The sequence below is a fragment of the Mustela erminea genome, chromosome 1, assembly GCF_009829155.1.
Source record: "Mustela erminea isolate mMusErm1 chromosome 1, mMusErm1.Pri, whole genome shotgun sequence".
In the NCBI taxonomy this organism is placed as follows: Eukaryota; Metazoa; Chordata; class Mammalia; order Carnivora; family Mustelidae; genus Mustela; species Mustela erminea.
This window is the reverse complement of record NC_045614.1, coordinates 154,491,665-154,514,371: the sequence shown is the minus strand read 5'-3', so window position 1 is coordinate 154,514,371 and position 22,707 is coordinate 154,491,665. Positions and strand designations below refer to the sequence as shown.

At 36.4% G+C, this 22,707-nt stretch overlaps 1 protein-coding gene across 3 annotated transcripts in view; it reads right to left on the bottom strand.

The window, feature by feature from the left end:
- GSK3B (glycogen synthase kinase 3 beta) overlaps positions 1-22,707 on the bottom strand; it is a 205,667-nt gene that overhangs the window by 5,584 nt on the left and 177,376 nt on the right. For 2 of the 3 annotated variants that reach the window (XM_032347623.1, XM_032347633.1), the window contains one exon: positions 12,248-12,346. In XM_032347623.1, the coding sequence (XP_032203514.1) occupies positions 12,248-12,346 (99 nt within the window). Of the gene's footprint in view, positions 1-8,005; positions 8,056-12,247; positions 12,347-22,707 lie in introns of all 3 variants that reach the window. The other variant, XM_032347642.1, reaches the window with a different exon arrangement.

The following is a 22,707-nucleotide window of genomic DNA, read 5'->3' as shown; positions in this document are numbered from 1 at the left end:
CAGTTGGGAGTCTGGCTCACTTGAAAATAAATAAGTGAACAGTGCACAGCTGGGAACACTTGCTAAACATTCTGAAGCAGATTACAGTTCGCCATCTGCTTAAGTGGGTAAAACGGGTGGAGGCACTGACCGTAACATGGGTCAGCACTGAGAGGTAGAAGCACCATGTGTAAATCAACCGCAGCTGCTTACTTTCTTCACTATTTGTAGAAATGGAAGATAATGAGCAAAAAAGGAACAGCCACTGCAGGACTGATTCACTTCTTCAATTCAATAAAGCATCTTGCAGTCAAATATCTTGGCACAGAGCTTATTTCACCTAATCTTTTGGAAATATGTCTAACTTTATATTGAACTCTAACTCCCCTACCCCCCCCCCCCCTTTTAAGGTTCATCATTATTTCACAGCACCTATTAACATGTAAGTGGGCATTTAGTTGCATCTGGACCAGCACTGCCTCTCAGGCAGGCAACAGACTGCCGTTTCAGTTGCCCGTCCAGCCGTGTCGCTGTGCCCTCGTGCATGTGACTGCTAATACATACTGCTGGGCATATTTTTCTCCCAAACACTTGACACTGAGCCCTGAGCAAGAAGAGAAGTGGCTTAACTGGGATGGATAACTTCTAAGAGCCATCTTCCTATAAGTCACACTGCCCTTGACCATCAAAGCTGGTGACACCAAAAAAACAAGTTCCAAAGTTTTGTCTCCCTAGAGACTGAAATGCTCCTATATCCTTTGAAGGGTGAACAAGTGTCATGGCTGAATGTAACATCTGCCTTTGGATCTTTTTTGTTTCAATTTTTTAATTACAGCAAGAAACAGAAGACCCCGAGGACACATAGGAACGCTTTACTTAAGGATTAGCTGTTCAGTTTATCATTCCAATGGCCACTCTATAAAAACTACATGTCTTTTCTAAATTCCTGATTTTCCTGCCCTCAAAATAATCTGCCCTTATTTTAAGGACAGCCTTTGGGGAAGAAATGTCAAATCTCTCAATTTGACTGGTTATGTTTAATTCATTTAATTTCCTTCAAAAAACTTATAGCTGCTTCTAGTCCTGTTTTCATGAAAATAAGTGCAAACATTACAGGATCAGGGTCCATGCATGGAGTCATATTAAATCATTATATGGCACATGGGACAGGTGGCAAGGTATATGACACAGAACCTTTCTCCGAAGGCAGGTACGTGCCTTTTCCAATAATCACTAAATAACTATGTCTAATACTTCAGTCATGACTCCTGGTCTTTCTTAGATAAGCCCTTCCTAGTGCAAATTTTACTCTTCAATGATCACCCAAATTCTGTCATCAATGACAACATCAATTTCTGTCCAGGTCACATGTTCCTGTAAGGATTTCTCACGAAAAACAATCATTTCTGTAATTCAGGCACAGGCTGCTTTAACCTATTGAGCCACCCAGGCACTCCCGCAGGCTGCTTTAAAAACAAGTCTAGCAAATGCCTGAAAGGCTGCAGAGCTATTTCAGAATGATAATGATCCTCACAAATCCAAACTTACTGTAGCATTTCCCATGAGTTGGATGACACTTGGAACCTATGCATCTATGCGTGATCATCAGCAAACAGCACACTTCTCTCTCTTTTTAGTATGTGAAGAGGACAGGTAAAACTTTCATGTTCTGGTCTTCTAGACTTAAGAGATTTCCCAATCATGAGAATTCACCAGCTTGACCATGACAGGCATGAGCTACACTGGAGAACACCCACTAAGGTTCATTTACGTAGCCATCCAGTTCATTATGTTAATTCACTCTCTAGCAAAATCCTATTGTGTGTATGAATTTGAAGAAACAAATTCAACTTCTAAATAATAAAATCTGAAAAGACATGTAGTCTCCTCAGGTTTGTAATTTAATGGTTTTATTTTTTTTCTCTGAATTATCTCCATATCCCCTATTAAGTAAAATTTTAACAGCTAAATATTTTGATTATAAATATCCTTGAAAGCTAAAGTCACGGCACTGTATTCATTCATCAAACAAAAACAAATAACCTTTGCCTGCTGTAACAAATTACATTTAAAATCAAATTATATACATCCTTTGTGAGAAAAAGAACAGAAAGACGTTTTTCAGAGGCAAAGTACAGGGAGGAGAAATACAACAAAGAAAATGAAAAGTTCTACAACCTCAAGAGTAGCTCCCACAGAACACCAGGCTTACTAACTGAATAAAACTGCATTTTTTAAGTTCTTCTTGGTACATACTTACTTTGCTCCTACTGCCAATTCTGTAAGCTTATTTTATGTAGTTGAGTTAATATGGCCTTTTTATAATAAAAAATGTTCATTAATTAAAAACTGTCATTGGATTTGGATGTTTAGTAATTTCTTTAACATTTCTTCTCAAATATTTAAACAGAAACTCCTTTTTTAAAAAAAAAAAAAAAACAAAAAAAAAAACAACCAGAAACTCCTTAAAAGGGCACCCGGATGGCTCAGTAAGTTAAGCCTCTGCCTTTGGCTCAGGTTGTGATCCCAGGATTCTGGGATCGAGTCCCGCATCAGGCTCGCTGCTTTGGCAGAGAGCCTGCTTCCCCCTCTCTCTCTCTGCCTGCCTCTCTCCCTACTTGTGCTCTCTGTCTGTCAAATAAAAAAAAGAAAGAAACTCCTTGGGGTGCCTGGGTGGCTCAGTGGGTTAAAGCCTCTGCCTTCGGCTCAGGTCATGATCCCAGGGTCCTGGGATTGAGCCCCGCATCGGGCTCTCTGCTCAATGAGGAGCCTGCTTCCCTTCCTCTCTCTCCGCCTGCCTCTCTGCCTGCTTGTGATCTCTGTCTGTCAAAATAAATAAATAAAATCTTTATTAAAGGAAAGAAAGAAAGAAAGAAAGAAAGAAAGAAAGAAAGAAAGAAACTAACTCCTTAAAAGCACCACAATTCATTTTGCTCCTGTCTCCAGCATTCCCTTTCCTTTTCACATTCATACTGGTAAAGGTGAGGCTTCCTGGCATTATGGTTTTAAGGACAGCTAACAACTTTTGATTATAAAGCATCCAATTCAACTATGAATAACCAAAGACTGTACCGTCTTGTTTTTAGTCCTGAGATGCTATCCTGAAATTCAGTGATACATCTTTCTTCAATCTAGTACAGCTCCACAAACACTGAGAATGAGACCCAGCTGTACCACTTGATAGCTATGTACCACTTAACAGCTTTGTGACAATAGAACAAGTTATTTAACCTCTTTATTCCTCAATTTCCTCATCTGTAAAATGGAGATACTACCACCTGTCTATGAAATAAGGCCTAGGAAGGTCTCAGCACAGTACCTGGGTATAGAAATTGTTCAGTAAGTGGAAAGGCAAAAGAGACATCTAAAAATACATCAACTGTACAGTTTAGTGTGACTATAATAATCATCACCACCATAATGTCAGTGGCAGCAACTGTTAACATTTGGATGCTTACTAATGTACCAGACATCATACTATGTACATTGCAGGTACACACCTAAGAAATAGGTACAATTATTGCCCCCATTTTGCAAATGGGAGAAATAAACACAGAGGTATTAGAGGAAGAGAATGATGGCCTTTATGGGTACTATAAGGGACAGCAGAAAAGATTTCCTAGCAAAGGAAGAAAAGAACCTAAGGGGACTTTCATTCAGACCTAACGCCTACATAATCCACTATGATTTCTAGAAGCCTATTTCTATTATCTAAAAGGGTTACTACATTAGAACAGATCTGGGAATTTATAGTAAGAATGAAAAGTACAGTTATTTTATTTCCTAATTCTTAGTCTGTATAGGGTACGCAAAGATAAAAGTGTTTTGGAAACAAATACAGAGGTCATTATTTCAAGCTTCCTAGAAACCAATGTCCCTTACCATCCTTCTGATGCTACTTCAGAACTAAGCAACCAACCAACCAAAGAGGGACTTGAGGAATAGAGAGAATGATCAGCTTTGAGGGACAGAGTTATTAAGATCATTCTTACACACTTGGTAGCCCCCTTCCAAGATGGCCCCAATGAATCATGTCTTCTGGGTGTTTATGCCCTAATGTAGTTCCTTCCCCCCAAAATAGGGCCGACCTATGTAACCGATAGGATATTTGCAGAGACAATGGTGTATGACTTTCAGAGTTAGGACATAAAAGATACTGTGGCTTCTACTTTGCCCTCTTTCTTGGATCAGTTGGTCTATGGAAAACCAGCTGCAACAATGTGAGACACTTAAGTGGCCTTATGAAGAGCTGGTACAAAATGGTAAGGGACTGATGCCTCTCGCAGCCGGGACTGATTTGCTAAGCACATAAATGAGTCATCCTGGAAGTACCTCTTCTAGCCCCAGGTAAGCATTCCAATGTCTGCAGCCCTAGCTGACATTTGACTACAACCTCATAAAAGACCCTGACCTAGAACCATCCAGCTCGGCTGCTTCTGAATTCCTGACCCATGTAAACTATGTGAGATAATAAATGTTTATTCTTGTTTTAGGCTGCTAAATTTGGGGTATCTTGAACATACATACAGGTCAAATAAGTTAAATGCCAGGTAGAATTTACACCCACAAGCCCATGAGAGCAACCCTGACCTAGTCCCTCTACAAGATATGTATGTCTGCTCCTAATAAAATATACAAAAGACAAGGAAAATTGCATCAGATGATCACCTGTTTTTCCCTAATTCTAAGAAGAGTCTATGGTTCTATGGCTTTTGTGCTGGATATGGCAAAGGGAATTTGTACATGTATTTAATGAAACCAATTTTATTCTGTGTGACTTCAGAAATAAAAATGACAAGTGGGGCAACCCCACAGCGAAGCTAAGGGTGATGCCCCCTCTAAGGTATTAGGTTCCCAATAGAATCCATGAGGCTCTAACTTTTATCCTAGACAAAATTTTTATGTGTAAAATTCCATATATGATACATATATTTTTCTAGGATTGGACCCACAGTTGCTCCCCCACCTCCCCTCCTATATTCTCAGAGATCTATAAGAGTTGCTAGATAAGTGAGTCATGGATTTATTGAGCTGCTGTCTCAATACTGAGGAAAATGCCCCACCCAGTTGCTCAGGTCATAAACCAAGTTGTCACCATGATTCTTTTCTTTCTCTACTCCCTACATCTAATGCATCAGCAACTCCTGTCCATTCTCCCTCCAAACGTGTTTAATCAAACGTCCCAACAGGGAGGGAAGGAAAGTGAATGGAAGACCCCACATTTATAAACTGTTGCCGAAGTGTTTAAATAAAAAGAGAGCAGCAAATAAGAAAATAGGTTGGGAGGAAAGCATAGTGAGTGAACATAGGAGGCTGGGATTCCAAATGTTCTGCCACCATGAATCAGGGTTCTGCAACTATGGATCTATCTAAAAGATAAAAGCCTTGTAAGTGATACAAGTGTTCACTGTTTGGCCTGAAATGTTCTATCTGTACTCTCTTATAGGGTGGCTGCTAACTATATATGGTTACTTAATTTAACTGAAATTAAGTAAAAATAAAAACTTCGTTTCCTACTTATCATAAATACATTTCAAGTTCTCAAAAGCTACAAAATCCTTAATATTTTTTTATCATTGGCAGATTAGCAAAAGCATATATTTCAAATATCAAATTCTTTTCATATTTTATATGTACTTTATAAGTGTGTTTGGTTAACTTTAAGTACACTTTTATTTCCTTATTTCCTTTATGCTCTCTGAGCCCATTTCATGTGTTTCTATTTACTTCTATCTCATTCTATAATAGTTACAAATGTCTCATGACAGGTCAACTTTTCTAAAAGATATTATACTCAGAAAGTTCCTATTCAAGCTGTTCCAAGTGGAAATATCTTTATTAAAAAACTATGTTTCAGGTGTTAGTGTTACTAACTGACACAGGAACAAAAAAGACCATTTTTCACAGAGAATCAAATGTACACTCTAAACTTACATTTAAATTGTAATCATAATCTGCATTAGTGAAATAAAAATATAAAGTATAAAGGGAAAGACTCAATTTTCGCTTTTCTCTTTATAATGTCTACTATGACTTTGACAATTTGGGGTGTATAATAACGAGGGGGGGTTATCCCTCCTCAGCAAAGTATTATTACCTCTCTTTCTTCATTTTTCTGAGGAAAAGGTGTGACACAAGACACCAAAGTGGCTTCACTCATTTCAAAAACATAACTGCAATTCAGATGCCAGTGAGCCAACCAAAAAACTAACAAAGTTGGAGGGCCTGTCAATAAGACCTTATATCTTATCTGCCAGCAGCAGAGAGATCTTAGACACTCTGGGCTCAGGGGTAGAGCACATTTTAATTAGGAGGGTTGGTTGTTCAGGGTAGGTAACTGAAGGCCGTGAGAACACAGGAAACATATTCGCCCTTAGGTTAAAAGATCTAATTTGGAACAAAGAATGAGAAAAGGAATATGAGTATCAACAGGCGACTTCAGGCAAGGAACTGAGGAACATTTGAAGAACATCTAGTAGAATGTTTCATACAACATTTCTCAACTTAAGATGATTTTACATTACTTTTGGAGGGGGAGAAATTCAGGTAAAAATTTTGACTCAATAGGAGAAAACATGTTTTGAATAAAAAGAAACAATTTCCTGGAAGTGATACTTAACGATGCTCTGAGGAAAATAATGACTAAGCAGGCTTGACTGTAGGTATCTACGCAGAAAACCAAAAGGAGCAAAGGGGTATAGCACTGTACCTAAAAAAGACACCCACATTCTTTGGCTACCAAGTTGGTAATACCTAAAAATAGATGTACACACTTGCATGCAGCACCTTCCCCACCCCACTCTGGGCTGGTTAATGTTAAGGTAATGGGAGAAATGGAAAAATCCGTGCACTGCGAGTGGGCAGTATAATCTGGGATAAGCTTTCTGGAAGGCATTCTGATATATATTAAAATCTTAAAAAATTTATTATCTTTTGACTTGGCAATTATACTTCTAAGCACTGAGATATAATACAAACGTCTAAGAATAAGAAATCAAGTTAAATAAATTAAGATACAGGCTTAGGATGCACAGTTATATACCCCCATCCCTTGAACAGCAGGGCCCATATTAAAAAAAAAAAAAAAAGAAGGCATCTCTCTCTGCTCATTCATACACAGACTAAAATATAAAATGATGTTACCTTCCATTATCTTTGGAATTGAGAATACGGAAGACTTGTATTTTCTGAAATAACTATGTATTATTTTTTAACAGAAAAAAATCCCTGTATTTTTAAGAAATTCCATACATATTTGGGTTAAGATAAAGAGACAACAGAAATGAAAGGGTTGGGAAAAGAAACACTTGAGGGCAATACCCTGACGATGACAAAACCAGACAAGATATGGATATAGCTTTCCCAAAGCACACTGTACATTGGCAAAGAGGCAAAGGATAATAGTACTTGGGGAGGGGATGGATGGATGGTAACTATGATTTTAGAAAGTATTTGATCCATGGGCTTAATCTGTCTAACATTTCAACTCTCAAAATTAGTAGAAACAAACAAACAATGGGATATAAATTATTCTGGGTTTAATTCTGCCCAACTAGAAAGAACTGGCTGGTGATGTAGGTGGCAGGAATTCTGAAGTAATAGTATGTAAAGGGAACCACAGGCCCTGGCTAAATCTGAGCCATGACCTCAGTAAAATGGATTTAAAAAAGTTCAGGGAATAATAGGTTTGATTTTACAGCTATAGTCTTCAAAAGGAGCTCAAAACCGACAAGAAGTAGAAAATTAGGAAAAAACAAAACTCTGACCAAGCAATTGCAAATAATCTCAATGCAAAATAAAGGGAGAAGAACCAAAGAAGTCAACTAAAAGGGTTTTTCTCTGATGAGCTCATCATTTTAAATACAGGTAACTTTAAGAAGAAGGGCACACATTCAAGGAAGAATAGAAAATAACAATGTGAACCTATACAAACAGGTTAGACTTGGTTTAAATAAACAGCATAAGGTATTCAAAGCAAGGTCAAAAATAATAAAACCCCCTGACCAGGTAAAAAGAGAAGACAGACCTTGTCCAACTCCTATTATGATTCCCTTTTCTGTTAGAAGGGTTTTCAACCTGGAAAGGATATAACAAAAATCCTAATAAACAAAATGTAGCCCAAGAAAGGTGAGGGCAATCTACACATTTTAAATGTCTTTAAATCCAGAATCTAAAGTCCAAGAAACAAATTCCAAAATGGATTACAGAAACTCACAGTGGACAAATAGCGACATTAGAAATCTCCCTAAGTCTTAAAAAAAAAAAAAAAAAAAAGTTTGATTTCCATTCTTGATAGTGATACCTTAAGGATGGAAAACTTTCTTAAAAATTGTTTTTGATAACAACAAAGCATTTTACAAAGTTTTCCAAAACATCATTAAAATGAATATTGTAAGGCTGGTCTGTAGCTAAGGAAACAACAAGAGGGGTAAACAATCATTCAGAAACCCCCAAAAGAATAATCTCTAGTAAGTCTTGCTTTTAGTACCATTTAACTTATTTTATCAGTAATTTGAGAAAAGGCAAAAACATCTCTAAGGAGGCCCTAGCTGTACTGTTTGATATGTTTTATTAGCTGCTTAAGAGTGGCAAAAAACTGTTATGTTTATGAAATGTGTAGCTGATATATAATTGTATAGAAAACCCAACAACCTGACACTTAGAACATATTCAGGATTAGGATTTGAAACCCTCACTAATATGGAAGGCAGTTAGCCATCATTAAAATTTGAGGACCTTTGTGTGTAACCCAAGAACAGGATCACTGAGAAGAAGAAAGTATAGGAGGACAAATTTCAGGGTGAAAAAAGGATAAACTTTCTAACAAAATGATACAAAGATGGAATGTGCTTATTTTTGTAGTAATGAGCTTCCAGTTACTGATATACAGAAGCATGGGACAGATGGCTTCTTCTTAGCAGATAGTAAGAACATTAGTGGAAATCAGTGTTTTTTAAATTTAATAGCATAACCACTGCACTGAAGGAAACCTTACTCAGAAAACTGATATATAAAGATAGAGAAAACTGCTCTAGCTGAAATTCTCTACCATATCTCACACTTAATTGACATGGCATTGGACTACATGAATCTCTAAAGTGGTTTATATTTGAACAGTAAAACTATAATTTCTCAAGATTTATTTTTCTAAATAGTTTAGACGAATGGTCTCCCAAATGGAGTAAATGAGAGGATGTCATGGAGAAAATAAGAATTTACATATATAAAAACATGTGTATGTTAAAATGATATATTATATATTATATATACTACGGTTATATACTAAAATTATATATTATACATATATAAAATTATACTTTATGGACTATTAAGAATAGTATATATAATTTCAAAAGTTTCTCATCAGAGCCATGATCAATTATAATGCCTCCTGATACTGAGGTACTTTTTAAAAAACAATTTAGAAAGAGTATGAGAATTTTTGAGAGAAAAAAAAATCAAAATCCATACCCACTAATTAAACACAACTCTTTCAATTTTTGTATATTAACTTATCTTGTCCCTATCCACATGCAAACATTAATTTTGGCAGTTACCAACATGCCACATAAGATCTGGTGAAGATTTTTACAAATGTCTATAAGCTACATAACTGATTTTTTTGTGATTATATAAAGATGGAAATTTCATAATGTATCAAAACAATTTCTTCCTGTTGACCAGTCAGATCAGACTGGATCTCCTTTTTGTTATTATATAATTATTCCTATTTCTACCTCTGTACATGGTAGCTTTCTGTCTTCTGTTAGAAGTATCCTGAAGATTTCTGAAGTGGGATTAGTGAACTAAAAAGCATGAACTATGATAGTTCTTGTTCTATATAGTAATGCCTTCCAACAGGTCTTAATCAATTCACTTGCAGTCACTTTCTGAACTCTGAGCATAGCACCAGCTAAGAACCTTGTACACATTACTTCTTACTTCTTAAAAGTCTATATAGCGGGTATTTATTATTCCTGTTTTATGGATAAGGAAACTGAAGCCAAGAGAGATAACAAGAACATAAATATTTTAAGGTCTTATTAAAGAATATAACCCACACTGCCAAATTCTTATTCAAAAAATATATATATACCCATACATACATATTTATTTAAATATAGATAGCCATCAATGTCGCACGATCAAGTCCTTCATCTAGATCAGCATTTCCTGAGATATGTTTGGTAACATACTTCGTTCTCACTATTTTGGCCCCAAAGAAAACTTTTCCCTTGACCATAATGTGGTGGTCTGCCACAGACTCACACCGAGGGGCACTTAAAAAAGTATCCAAATGAAGCTCATTATTACATTTACTGTTGGAATGGTAAAGGGAACTTCATTTAATCTATCTCTTACAGTAAAAAATTTGAGGCCCCAACTGTGAAATACTTCTCAGAAAACAGCAGGCCCAGAAACATTTTGCTTCTCCTAAACCATAAGGGTGCTAATCTAATGAACAATGGGAAATTTTAACATGTAACACTCCTTTATTTAGCCACGAGGAAGCTCAAAGCACTATCTGATATCCTCTGGTAACTATCAAGATACTCAAGGCAGGCATTTTTCTCAACTAATTAAGTCTGTCCTTAGCCTCAGCCTACTATTCCTCTATTAAGTTCCTCATATTCTTACGTACTTCAACTTTGAAGTAAACTCTCAGGATCAGAGTCCAATCATTTTGCATATTTATGTCAAAATGTGATATAAATGGCTTTAAGAATATATATATATAGCAATGAAATATTTTGGGGGGTCTGCTGTAACTTGTATTGAAGCCACATAAAAATCAGGTTATACTAGGCAATTTGCCCAAAAAACCTACTTTAACTTGTTTAGTATCTCACACTAAAGAAATCATTTAAAATTACCCAAAACTCACCAATCATAATTGGTGCTATTGTATTTCTAACTTCATTTTTACTCATACTCTAAAGCAATTCTAATAAAACTCCTGGAATAAGCTCAACAAGTAACTGCATTAGTTCAGGGTTAGGGGCTATTTCATGCTTTGAACAAACAATGTCATATAAAATCTAACTTGGGTTAGGGGTTTATTAGGTTTATTAATAGCTCACATAAGCAACTCTATCTTCCTTCTAAATAAATTGGTGATAGTTTTAAAATTCTTATATTTAAAAAATTTAAACCACAATTCAGCACATTATTTTATTTTTACAACATTATTCTAGGAGAGCAAAGCCATGCATTTTACAGATCGAGAAAACTAGTAAGACATATTAAAACTAATAAAGTTCAAACGACTTTCTCAAAGTAGCATGTGCTGAAAGAACTAGAACTAGAAAAGAAACCTTTCTTTCCAGACTTTTTCTGGAACGAATGTAGGCCATGGACTAGAAACGTTTCTCAGCTTTATTAGCAATGCTCTAAAAAACTTTTGCACAGGAACAAACAACTGTGTGTCAGACAACAGGAGATGGATTATGACCTTATTGTGGAATTGCAAGAACTAATAAAGAAAGATTTTATCTCCTGCAGCATCAATGCTCTTAGGCAAAAATATGTCTGATCCAACTCAGTTCAATGTAAAATAGATGATTTCCTGAAAACAGAGTCAGCTCCTGACATTTGCTTTTTAGAGGGGGATAAAAAAGTGTACCAAATTCTGAGCCTAATTGTGTTATTGTATTTCTTACTTAATTTAAACAGCATCTGGTGATTCTTTAAAGAACTTTAAAATTCATTCAAAAGTTGGATATTTGCAGAATATCTGCAATTCTCACTAAATAAGGCCCCATTAGCTGGCTAAGAGATCAGCAGTATACCAGAACTCTAACCTGGGAGACCATGAAGGCATTTTTTTTTTTTTTTTAAAGATAAACAAGATATAGTCATATACTGATCTAAATCTTAAATGTATTTGCATTAGTTTTAGTCCTTTCAAATGCTCAAATTATACCAATCTATATTTTATATTTGTTGAAAGTTTGCCTGTCCAGCATACATGTATATTTATCAAGAAATTATATAGAAAGTATGACTTTAAAGGTAACTAAGAGGACAGAATTTAACATTATAGTAAGATATTTATAATTTATATATAAAGTATTTATGGGGTCCTTTTGTGCTTCTTTGGAAATAAAGCAACATTTTATTCACATTTATTCATTTGGCTGTGGTATGTTTTTGAAATTTGGAGGGTATTAAATGTTCACATACATCACATCACATAAAATAAAATGGAGGTAATCATTATCTTTTTTAAAAAAAATCAATGTTTTAAAGAAGACACTTATGTTCTCACCTGAGGCTGCTGTGGCATTTGTAGGGGTTGAAGCAGCTGCTTGAATCCGAGCGTGAGGAGGAATAAGGATGGTAGCTAGAGGTGGATTACTTGACAGTTCTAAAGAAAAGGTAAGACACATATTAGAGCCCATTCTTTTTTTTTTTTTTTTTTTTAAAGATTTTTTTTATTTATTTATTTGACAGAGAGAGATTACAAGTAGGCAGAGAGGCAGGCAGAGAGAGAGAGGAGGGAGCAGGCTCCCTGCTGAGCAGAGAGCCCGATGCGGGACTCGATCCCAGGACCCTGAGATCATGACCTGAGCTGAAGGCAGCGGCTTAACCCACTGAGCCACCCAGGCGCCCTTAGAGCCCATTCTTAACTCTGTATATGAAACTACTTTTATTGGTAACAATAAACATAAATTACATTAAAACATTGGCTTAAAAGAAAAAAAGACAAGATAAATGTACATGTAAAACTAAATCAATGAGCTAATAATCAACTTACAGAGCAAGTCCACAGAAATGTTGTACATATAACTAAGGCACTATCTGCTAAAATTAGAATATGTCTGAGAATTGAAGGGAGCCTGGGGAACTAGACTGGCCAAAAGTTTGAGAATAAGCATATTACTAAGATATATTTCCATCTTTCATTAATTTAAATATACTGTGTGTGTATGTGTGTGTAGGCACCACTGCATGCATGGCCCAACTGTTAAAGTTTCATTGCTTTATTAAAAATAAGAATGCTTTTATTCCATTCTATTTTGCTTTCTAACTCAGTAAGACTGTTGCTTTGAAACAGGCTTTTTACCAACATGTGGAAGTTTCTATCAATTCTATACAGAGTGGCTTTCTTCAAAGAATCAAGTCCTATATGTAAGTCTCAAGAAATAATTTACGATGATATTGAATCTAGTGATGTAGACAGATAGCAAGGAGTGCAGTGAGTTTTTACATACAAGTCTCTGGTGTTAGCTTTAGGTAATGTGACCGTTCTCCTGGTCCTCCCAGGATAACTCTGTTAATTTTTGTAATTCGAGCATTTACCCACTGGTTTTCATTTTCACTCTAGTAAGTGTTGTAATTTGAAGGAATAATTACACAACTATACTAGCTACAGGAAGACATTGTTCTCTGAGCTAAAGCATACATTTTAACAATTCACAGATAAGGCATGGAATAAAAAAAAATTAAATAGTACAATCTTAAAGTAAATTTGCATAACACAAAACTAAAGATTTTAAAGATTTTATTTTATTTTATTTGACAGAGAGACAGCGAAAGAGGGAACACAAGCAGGGGGAGAGGGAGAGGGAGAAGCAGGCTTCCCACGGAGCAGGGAGCCTGACACGGGGCTCCATCACAGGACCCTATCACAGGACCCTGGGATCAGGACCTGAGCTGAAGGCAGACAGTTACGACTGAGCTACCCAGGCACCCCCGAATTAACCATTTTAAAGTGCAGAGTTCAGTGGCATTTCATACATTCACAATGTTGTATAACCATTCAACACCTCTATCTAGTTTCAAAGCACTGTCATTACTCAAAAGGGAAACCTTTCAGCAGTCACTCCTGATTCATCCCTCCCCACGAGACCCTAGCAAAGAAAATAGTGTTTTAATACTATAGTTTAAAACGTTTTCTGAGGGTGCCTGGGTGGCTCAGTCAGTTGGGTGTCCAATTCCTGATTTCAAATCAGGTCATGATCTCATGGTTATGAGATTGACCCCCGCACTGGGCTCCACACTCAACACAGAGTCTGCTTTTCCCTCTCTCTCTGCTCCTCCTGCTCGCTCTCAAATAAATAAATAAAATCTTTAAAAGCAAATTAAAAAAAATAAAAATATTTTCTGTTGTAAAGCTCCATTACTGACTTACTCAAATTGGCATCTAAAATATCCAAAATTTGTACTAAATGATACCAGATTCTGATTAAAAAACAAAACAAAACAAAACAAAAAACAACCAGCAAGCTGATGCCAAGATTTGTGAAAGATGAATGGGAGCAAAAGCCTAAAACTGAAAGAAGACTCTTTCTGCTTAAGTGAGAAGATGTAGGGCAGCTTCTCAAATTAATAGATGGAAGACAGTTGGAAAACCACTACTCTACTGTTTAGGTTTGAAGAGATGCTGTTTTCTCAAAATCAGCTTTAGTAGCTGTATTTGTTGTCACTGAGGAACAGAAGATCCTAGGGTGTTTTATTTCATATTAGTCCTATTTCAACCTATAATCTTATACCTAGGAAAGCAAGAGAATCCCTATTACCATGGCTGATGACTCTTATGGTTCTAGAATAAAATTAATGGATGTGGTACTCTTCATTAATGTAAAAAGGAAGACTCACTATCCCATTTACAATTAAAATCTGCTAAAAAGGCTTCTTTAAAATTCCTCTAACCATTCATCCATACTCCCATCCACCTATCAATACTGAGCAAGAAAGTGTGTTTCACGTAATAGGTCTCAGGACAGAGAAAAAGGTAACTGTCTTTGATCAACAGAAACTGAAAATGGAAAAGACAAATAAGCTAGCAAGAAAGGCATTCAACCTATTCAGGATACGAGCACTTTTTTTTTTTTTTTTTAAGATTTTATTTATTCATTTGACAGAGAGAGATCATAAGCAGGCAGGGGGTGGGGGAGCAGGTTCCTCGCTGAGCAGAGTCCCGACGCAGGACCCAATCCCAGGACCCTGAGATCACAACCCGAGTCGAAGGCAGAGGCCCAACCCACCCAGGCGTCCCTAGGATACGAGCACTTTTAAATGAAAAGATCTCTATGACCAAGGGCCCAACATCTAAAAGAAAATCTAAAAAAGGAAAAGATGACCAGAGATTTTAAGAGAAGACATTCTGACAAAGCCACTTTTAAGATAATCTTTAAAATAAACTGAATATTGTCACATGTGGCCCATGTTGCCCACCTTCTCCCATTCATTTACTCTCTTTTATCAGATCATTCATCTTTCTATGTATCAGTTTGCCCAGTGGAGGGGACATGGTGGTATTATGTGACATTTTGTGGATGTCACACACACAGGGGCAGGGCTTGAAAAAAAGCAACCTCTTTTTCCTTAGGGAGGAGATAGCCATTTTGGTTTTGAGTACAAAAGAGGGGTAACTACGAAAGGGAAAGGAGAAAAGTGAAGAAAATAAGAGGCAAGAAAAGGAGAAGCTATGGATCCTGGAGGTTTTGCCATGACCAAAGACAAAGAGGAGAGTAAGTAAAGTCCACAAAATAACTAAAAGGACTAGATTCTTAATCTAGAGTCAATAAGTAGCCTTTGGGTGGAGGGGAGGGCTTTTGCAAATTTGTTTAATCTAACATTCTAAAACTTAAGAAATTCTAACCACCTCCCCCATCTCTAGAACTCACTGTTCTCTTCCTTAACTATAGGAATTCCTTGAGGTTCACTGTTTTCCATCAGCTTTCCTCTACTTCAGAGAGGTTGTTGTTATAACTTTTGCCTATATGAAAGAGGAAGCCTCCTTATACTTTGCTATAGTCCTGTTCTCTACACTAAAGTCTGTCCCTTTTGTGGGGACAGACTATAGGGCTGGCACAAAATGGTTGAAATGATTTTTTGCTCATGATAATTACTACCAACCCCCAGTCACCCCGTCTATCCATGACAGTGAGCAGTAAAGAAACTGAGACAATGAATGTGGATACAAACTGCAGAGTGAGCATAAGAATGTAAAAAAGGATGGTATTTTAGAGGACAGGAACAACAGAGAAAAAAAACCTTTTAGGATCAGAGAGAGTGGGTGTATTCTTGAAGACAAAGAATAAGCAGTATAGAAGAGACTGATAATAAAAAGAAGCTAATTTTTTAAAAAAAGATTTTTTATTTATTTACTGGACAGAGTGAGAGATCACAAGTAGGCAGAGCAGCAGACAGAGAGAGGGGGAAGCGGCTTCCCCGCTAAGCAGAGAGCCCCGATGCGGGGCTCGATCCCAGGACTCCGGGATCATGACCTGAGCTGAAGACAGAGGCTTAACCCACTAAGCCACCCAGGCGCCCCTAAAAGAAAGCTAATATTTATTGAATCAACAGGTGCAAGGCTTGAGATTAGGGAGATAATTAAGGGAATTATGAGGTCCATAATACCTGAAGTGGGCTAGTTTTGGAGAAGAGGTAGGAAGAATAAGACAGACCATGTTTTAATCTCAGAGACATGGCTCAAAATAACATGGCAACCAAGTTCAGAAGGTGTTAGAACAAGTAACAATGGTAAAAGTTTCTTTAACTAACTATAGATGCCATAAAACTGTGCCATCAAAAACCACACAGTACGGGACGCCTGGGTGGCTCAGTTGGTTAAGCAGCTGCCTTCGGCTCAGGTCATGATCCCAGCGTCCTGGGATCGAGTCCCACATCGGGTTCCTTGCTCGGCAGGGAGCCTGCTTCTCCCTCTGCCTCTGCCTGCCATTCTGTCTGCCTGTGCTTGCTCTCTGCCCCCCTCTCTCTCTGATAAATAAATAAAATCTTAAAAAAAAAAAAAAAAACCACACAGTAGTTTATCAGGGCATATCAAGAATCTTTTGATAGCATATCAATCATTACATGATCCATAACTAAATATTTCAATGGACTGAAGAAAAGCCAAATGAATTTAAAAAGTTATCAATAAAACTAAATAGGTATCAATCAACCAAAAGGCAGACCAAATTCATTGAACTGAATTTTGCTGCACCATTGTTTATAATGTAAATGAGAGAAGAAACATACCCATGAAAAGATAAATTAAATGAATTTAACCATACTTGACTGCCTGATAAATCAATCTTTTAAAATATTAAAACAAAACATAAATCTAGTTGACAAAATCTTAAGTACTCCTTGAAGTTTCTTTTCTTCCAAATATATGAGTCCTAAATTTAATGATAAGAGGTAGACAAGAAACTTTCCCGTTTTTTTCTGGGGGGACGGGGATAGAAACAGTGGGTCAGTGGCTACGTAGGGTATATGTTTGTTCAAACTGTGGGTAGTGGGAAAGCTGCGGATAAATTTGAGAGAAGCAATCAATGTGTTAACTAGAGGGAAGAAATCAATCCCTTTGTTTTACCAGACCTTCTCTTACGGTGATGTAAAAAAAATACCAGTCATCAGGTAAAAAGTCATCTTTTCATTAGCTTTGAAACTGACCCTGCAGATCTCTAGAAGGAGTCCCGAAAGAGCAGATTTACTCTTTATTCTACATTAGTTTTAAGGTTTTCACATTGTGTTATCAGGCTTCCTATCTACATATGAAAAATTGCCAGTGGCTCTTTATAATAAGTCCTATTTCTCTACAAAAAGGTTCAGACGATTTTCACAATGCCATGTCCCTTTTTTTGAGCAGTAATTCAAAGGCGGGATGTGCAACTTGATCTCACATATTACTGAATTCTAATGTTGCTTATCTGGAATTTTTTTTTTTTTTTAAAGATTATCAGCCCTATCCTAATGGCTCCTCTCCTCTTCTAACAATTTCAAAGTGCCCAGAAAATCCCTGACCAAGTTTCTAACTAAATGTTAAAATTAATAACTAAATTAATTAGATCAGACAAACAGTAAAACAAATAATTACAAGGCTCACTATTGTTTTTTGGTGATACTAACGATGTTTAATGTGAGAACTACAATAATTATCTACACAAAATCCAAGACTACTCTGCCTTGGAACTGCCCAAGGAGCGAGCATCGCAATTTATACCAGTCACCCAAAAATGTCTGAATGCATTTGTATACGACATTTATAGAAGTGATGTACTTTTAAAGTTATATAGCAAAATGCTAGTATATTAGAAGTTCTGGTGATTAAAGAAAATATGCCTTAATAAACCTAAAAAACCTTACGTTATTGTAAGAATATAAAAATCAATCCATTCTTGGTGAAGTATAATAAATGTAGCATTACTATGAATTATTTTATCTAGCTAATAACCTTTTGAGGCAACCAAAAAAAAGATTGCTAATATTATCAATCTTGGGAAATTGAGTTTGTGTTTTCTGTATTCATTTATACTATGATTTTATATATCTCAACCCTATTGTGGTGTTTATTTCCCTCCCTCCCTTCCTTCCTTCTCTTTCTGAAGTCAATTCATTTTTATAATCAGCATTTGGGAGCTGAAAGTGTCCCTTGAATATTCTTTATTCCACTTTTTTTTTTTTTTTTTAAAGGGAGGAAACTCAGAGATATTACCTGGACCAAGGATCTACAACTAGTTAAAATACTGAGAACTAGACTTTAGGTCTGACTTACCTCCTTTCATATGCAATACTGCATATCTTTATTACCTGGGCTATACATCATATACTACCAGTGGTCTGGGTCTTCCTGGAAGTCTCTATCCGTCCAGAGCGCACACAGAACTTTAAAGATACTAGTTTGTGATTGTTTATTCCTACATCATCCGCATTTCTTCCCAATAGTAAGGTCAAAGAAACAGAGTGGGACAAAAATAGTCTCAGGGAAAAATGACAATTAATTCTCATAAATAATTAATAGTTTAGAGCCTAAAATCTTGAATACAGTCAACATTTTTGTCATTAGTTCTTTAGCTACCTGAACTGACTTACCTTGCCTCCCTTTTAGTGTACTCAAGAATTTCTTACATTCTCCCCCTGTAGTGTATTTCTGTTGGTTAAGGCATTTTTATGACCTAGATAGTACAAGCTGCTTACTAGAAAATGTATTCTTCTAGACTACTTATGAAATATTAAAGAATAATTTTGATATCAACTCCACTGATAAGTAAGAACAACTCCACTTCTTATTTACCAAAATAATCCACTTGTTTAAAACAAATTTCCTCAAGTCCATTGTTCTATAAAGGCCTTTTATAGTCATTTTCACTCAAAAGAACACACAAAAGGAAACAGGGATAGCCACATAAAAAGTTTACAGTTCAGCCTTTTTAAAAAAAAAAAGCAGAGGGGCACTGCAAATTAGAACAGTTTATGAGTTTCACTTTGTGATTTGATTCATATCCTACATATAAATCAAGAGTTTCTATTTTATGTAAATTTATCCTTGCTATTATAAATTATAATAAGTCTAAACCAAAAAACCCCAACTCAGAGTTTACAAGAACTTGAGAGTAATATCAGAAGAATCATAACCTCAGGTCACTGAAATACTGTAACTAATTAATTAATTTTAAAGGATTTATTTGTTTTAGGGAGAGAGAGAGAAAGAACATGAGGAGGAGGAGGAAGAGGAAGAGGAGAAGAAGAAGGAGAAGAAGAAGAAGGAGGAGGAGGAGGAGGAGGAGGAGGAGGAGGAGGAGGAGGAGGAGGGAGACAGAGTGAGAGAAAATCTCAAGCAGACTCCACAATGAGTATGGAGTCTGATGTAAATGATCTCATGATCCTGAGATCATGACCTGGGCCAAAATCAAGAGTCAGATGCTTAACCCACTGCGCCTCTCAGGCGCCCCCCCACTGTGGCCATTTTAGTTGTAGCTGAGGATGAGGCAGGCTGAAAGAAAATACTCAGGACATAGAAAGGCAGATAAGAAGGTGGCTGACCATATTTATTTGTATCACTATTCTATAACAGGAAAATTGGTTTAAAATTCATTGCTACAAAGATCATGGAACCTCCTAATGATGATAAATAATGATTTATAAGAACTTAAAAAGTTTTTAATTCCATATAATAAATTTTGTAAATCAGTAATCTACTGCTTTCAAATGAAGGAAGTATAACCCTTTGATGAACTGGGATTCTAGAACACTTGCTTTTATTGTTCACCCCCAACTTATTTTCAATTCCATTTTCATCACTTCCTACTCTGTAACATACACTCACACTCTTTTTAAAATCTCTCTGATTCTTTTCTTACCTTTTCTTTTTTTTTAAGATTTTATTTATTTATTTGAGAGAGAGCACAAGTTGGAGGGGCAGAGGGAGAAGGAAGAGAGAGAATCTCAAGCAGGCTCTATGCTAAGCATGGAGCCTAACTTGGGGCTGGATCCTAGGACCCTGAGATCATGACCTGAGCTGAAATGAAGAGTCAGATGTGGAACCGACTGTACCACCCAGGCACCCCTTTTTTCCCTATTTTTTTGTTTTATTTGGTCCTTTTTTCAATTTGCTTTGTGGAAGCTCTTTACTATTTCATCTGCTTTCCTCATGTGCAGATACTCTTACCCTTTACCCCAAGACATCCAATTTGCCCGAGTTTGCATGGTGCTCTCTGGCAGCCCCACACATCCTATGTTAACTTTCATTAGAGAGTTAAACAGGCCCAGCCAATAAGCCACCACTCCTCTATATCTCCCCACAAAGCTACCAATCTCTCAGATAACCCAGCTAAGTAGTAAAACAGTAAACTCTTTAAACTAAATCATACTAATGTTTTGATAATCTTTACTCACCTTTGCTCAACCGCCAACTTGTCCTGCCCTTGGGGGACAATGTTTGCTAAAGTAACTTTACTTGGTAAAATTTCATACAAGTTAGGTAGAGAACTGGTATTGGGAGTGTGTAGTGGGATTAACTGGAAACTCACATTTAAACACAGAAAGCAATCTATTTCCCAATTTTTCCAGCCTTGGAATAGGCAAGGAATTGGTGAATAAAGAAAACAATGATCCCTATTGGAATTTCCTGATTCTACCTGCTTAAGGTCTGATTCAGTTCATGTCCCATCTTTGAGATCCAGTGACTGAAGAAAAAGAGGGTGTGCCAAAGGTATGTCTAGGTTTCCAATGTCTAGATGCAGACAGTATTAGTCAGGGGGTCCCAGAACACTGAAGCCCCAGTGGCAGAAAAATGAGACATCTGATAATCTGACTTGTGGATCCAGAAGGTCAAAATGATCTCCAAGGTTTCTGTTCATTCTCTTTTCCTCCTCTAGCTGATCATAGAAATACTTGTTTTAATTATATGAGTATAATACTAATTATTATTTACAGCTAATTACTCATGGCACAGTAATAAACATCAAAGTGCAGTTAGCATTGTTAAGCTTTTTTCAATTGAAGCTTTACTTCAATACAACCCTATGTTTTACTCAAGTGTTTAATCTTCATGGTCCTAGTCAAAGGGTAGGTTTACCTTGCTAATTAAAACAACACCAGGGGTGCCTGGATGGCTCAGTCAGGCATCTGCCTTTGGTTCAGGGCATGATCCCAGAGACCTGGGGTCAAGCCCCCTGTCTGGCTCCCTGTTCAGCGGGGAGCCTACTTCTCCCTCTCCTCCGGGCGTGTGCTCTCTCGTTATCTCTGTCTCTCTCTTTAAGACAAAAAACAAAAACAAACAAACAAACAAAGCCAACACTAACAGCAACTAGAAGGAACACTAGAAATGTCTAATAAATATCTGTTACATGAATCAATACTATGTTTACTTAAAAGTGGCCTATGTCACTCAAACATTCATTAAGTACCTACTACATGCAGACAGTGAATTATCTTTATTTCTTTTGGGGGGAATTAGTATAGACCAAGAAAATTTGTGAGGATGGGGGAGTGTTTACAGCAGAACTTCAGTAACACCCTCCCACCCCTAGAGTTTCCTATTTCTGGACTCTCTCTAGCTATACAACCAATTGGGTGACTGATTCTCCTTTTTTCAAGCTCTTGTATTACCCCATTTTATTCTGATCATTCATTAAATGCTATTAAATAATATGTGCTTTGAAATCGCATCTGCACAACAGTTACAAATTTGCCTTGGTAAATTAGATAATCATTTGGAAGTATTGATCCAAAATCATAATATAGAGGATCAAATATAACAACATCAAATATCACTTCTTTCCGGGACAGCTGTGTCCATACACAGAAATACCATTCAAGTGTAATACTAATGTAGAAGGAAAGGGAGAAAGTACTACAGGAGATTATAGCTCAGTTTCAGAATGGCTGCGAGGACAGGGCATTTCAATACTTAAAAAAGAAGGGTCATATCTCAAAATGATGGTACTTTCAATTTAACACATTTAGTTTTATGGAAAATAATTTCAAGGACATATTTACAGAGTTCATTTGGATAGACACAAAGACTCATGTACATCCTTTTAACTAATATGCAGAGTCACAGAAACACCTGGAACTATACAGATTGCATACTACATCTACACACACCACTACCAAATATATACACATTCTTTAAATCCTCAAAGATACATATGGAAATTCAGACATACAGAGAACCATAGTTATGTCTGATATTCTGGGAAATATAACAATTTGAAATGTCAAAATAAAATAATCTTCATACCTTTTAAAAAACTTATATATATCAGACATGTATGAATAAAGCTCAAACCAAATATTCTTCTTCAAATTGAGTCTTTACATTAAAGGTATGTGTCACAGCTGAAGTTAATAAAAACTTTAGAGACTTTTAAGGATGTTAAGATTAGCCGATTCTATTAGTTTGCAATATGAAAACTGCCCATTCATAAAACTCTTTGTAATATTTTCAAGACTATATTCTAAAATCTAAGCCAATTTATTTTCATGTCCCTT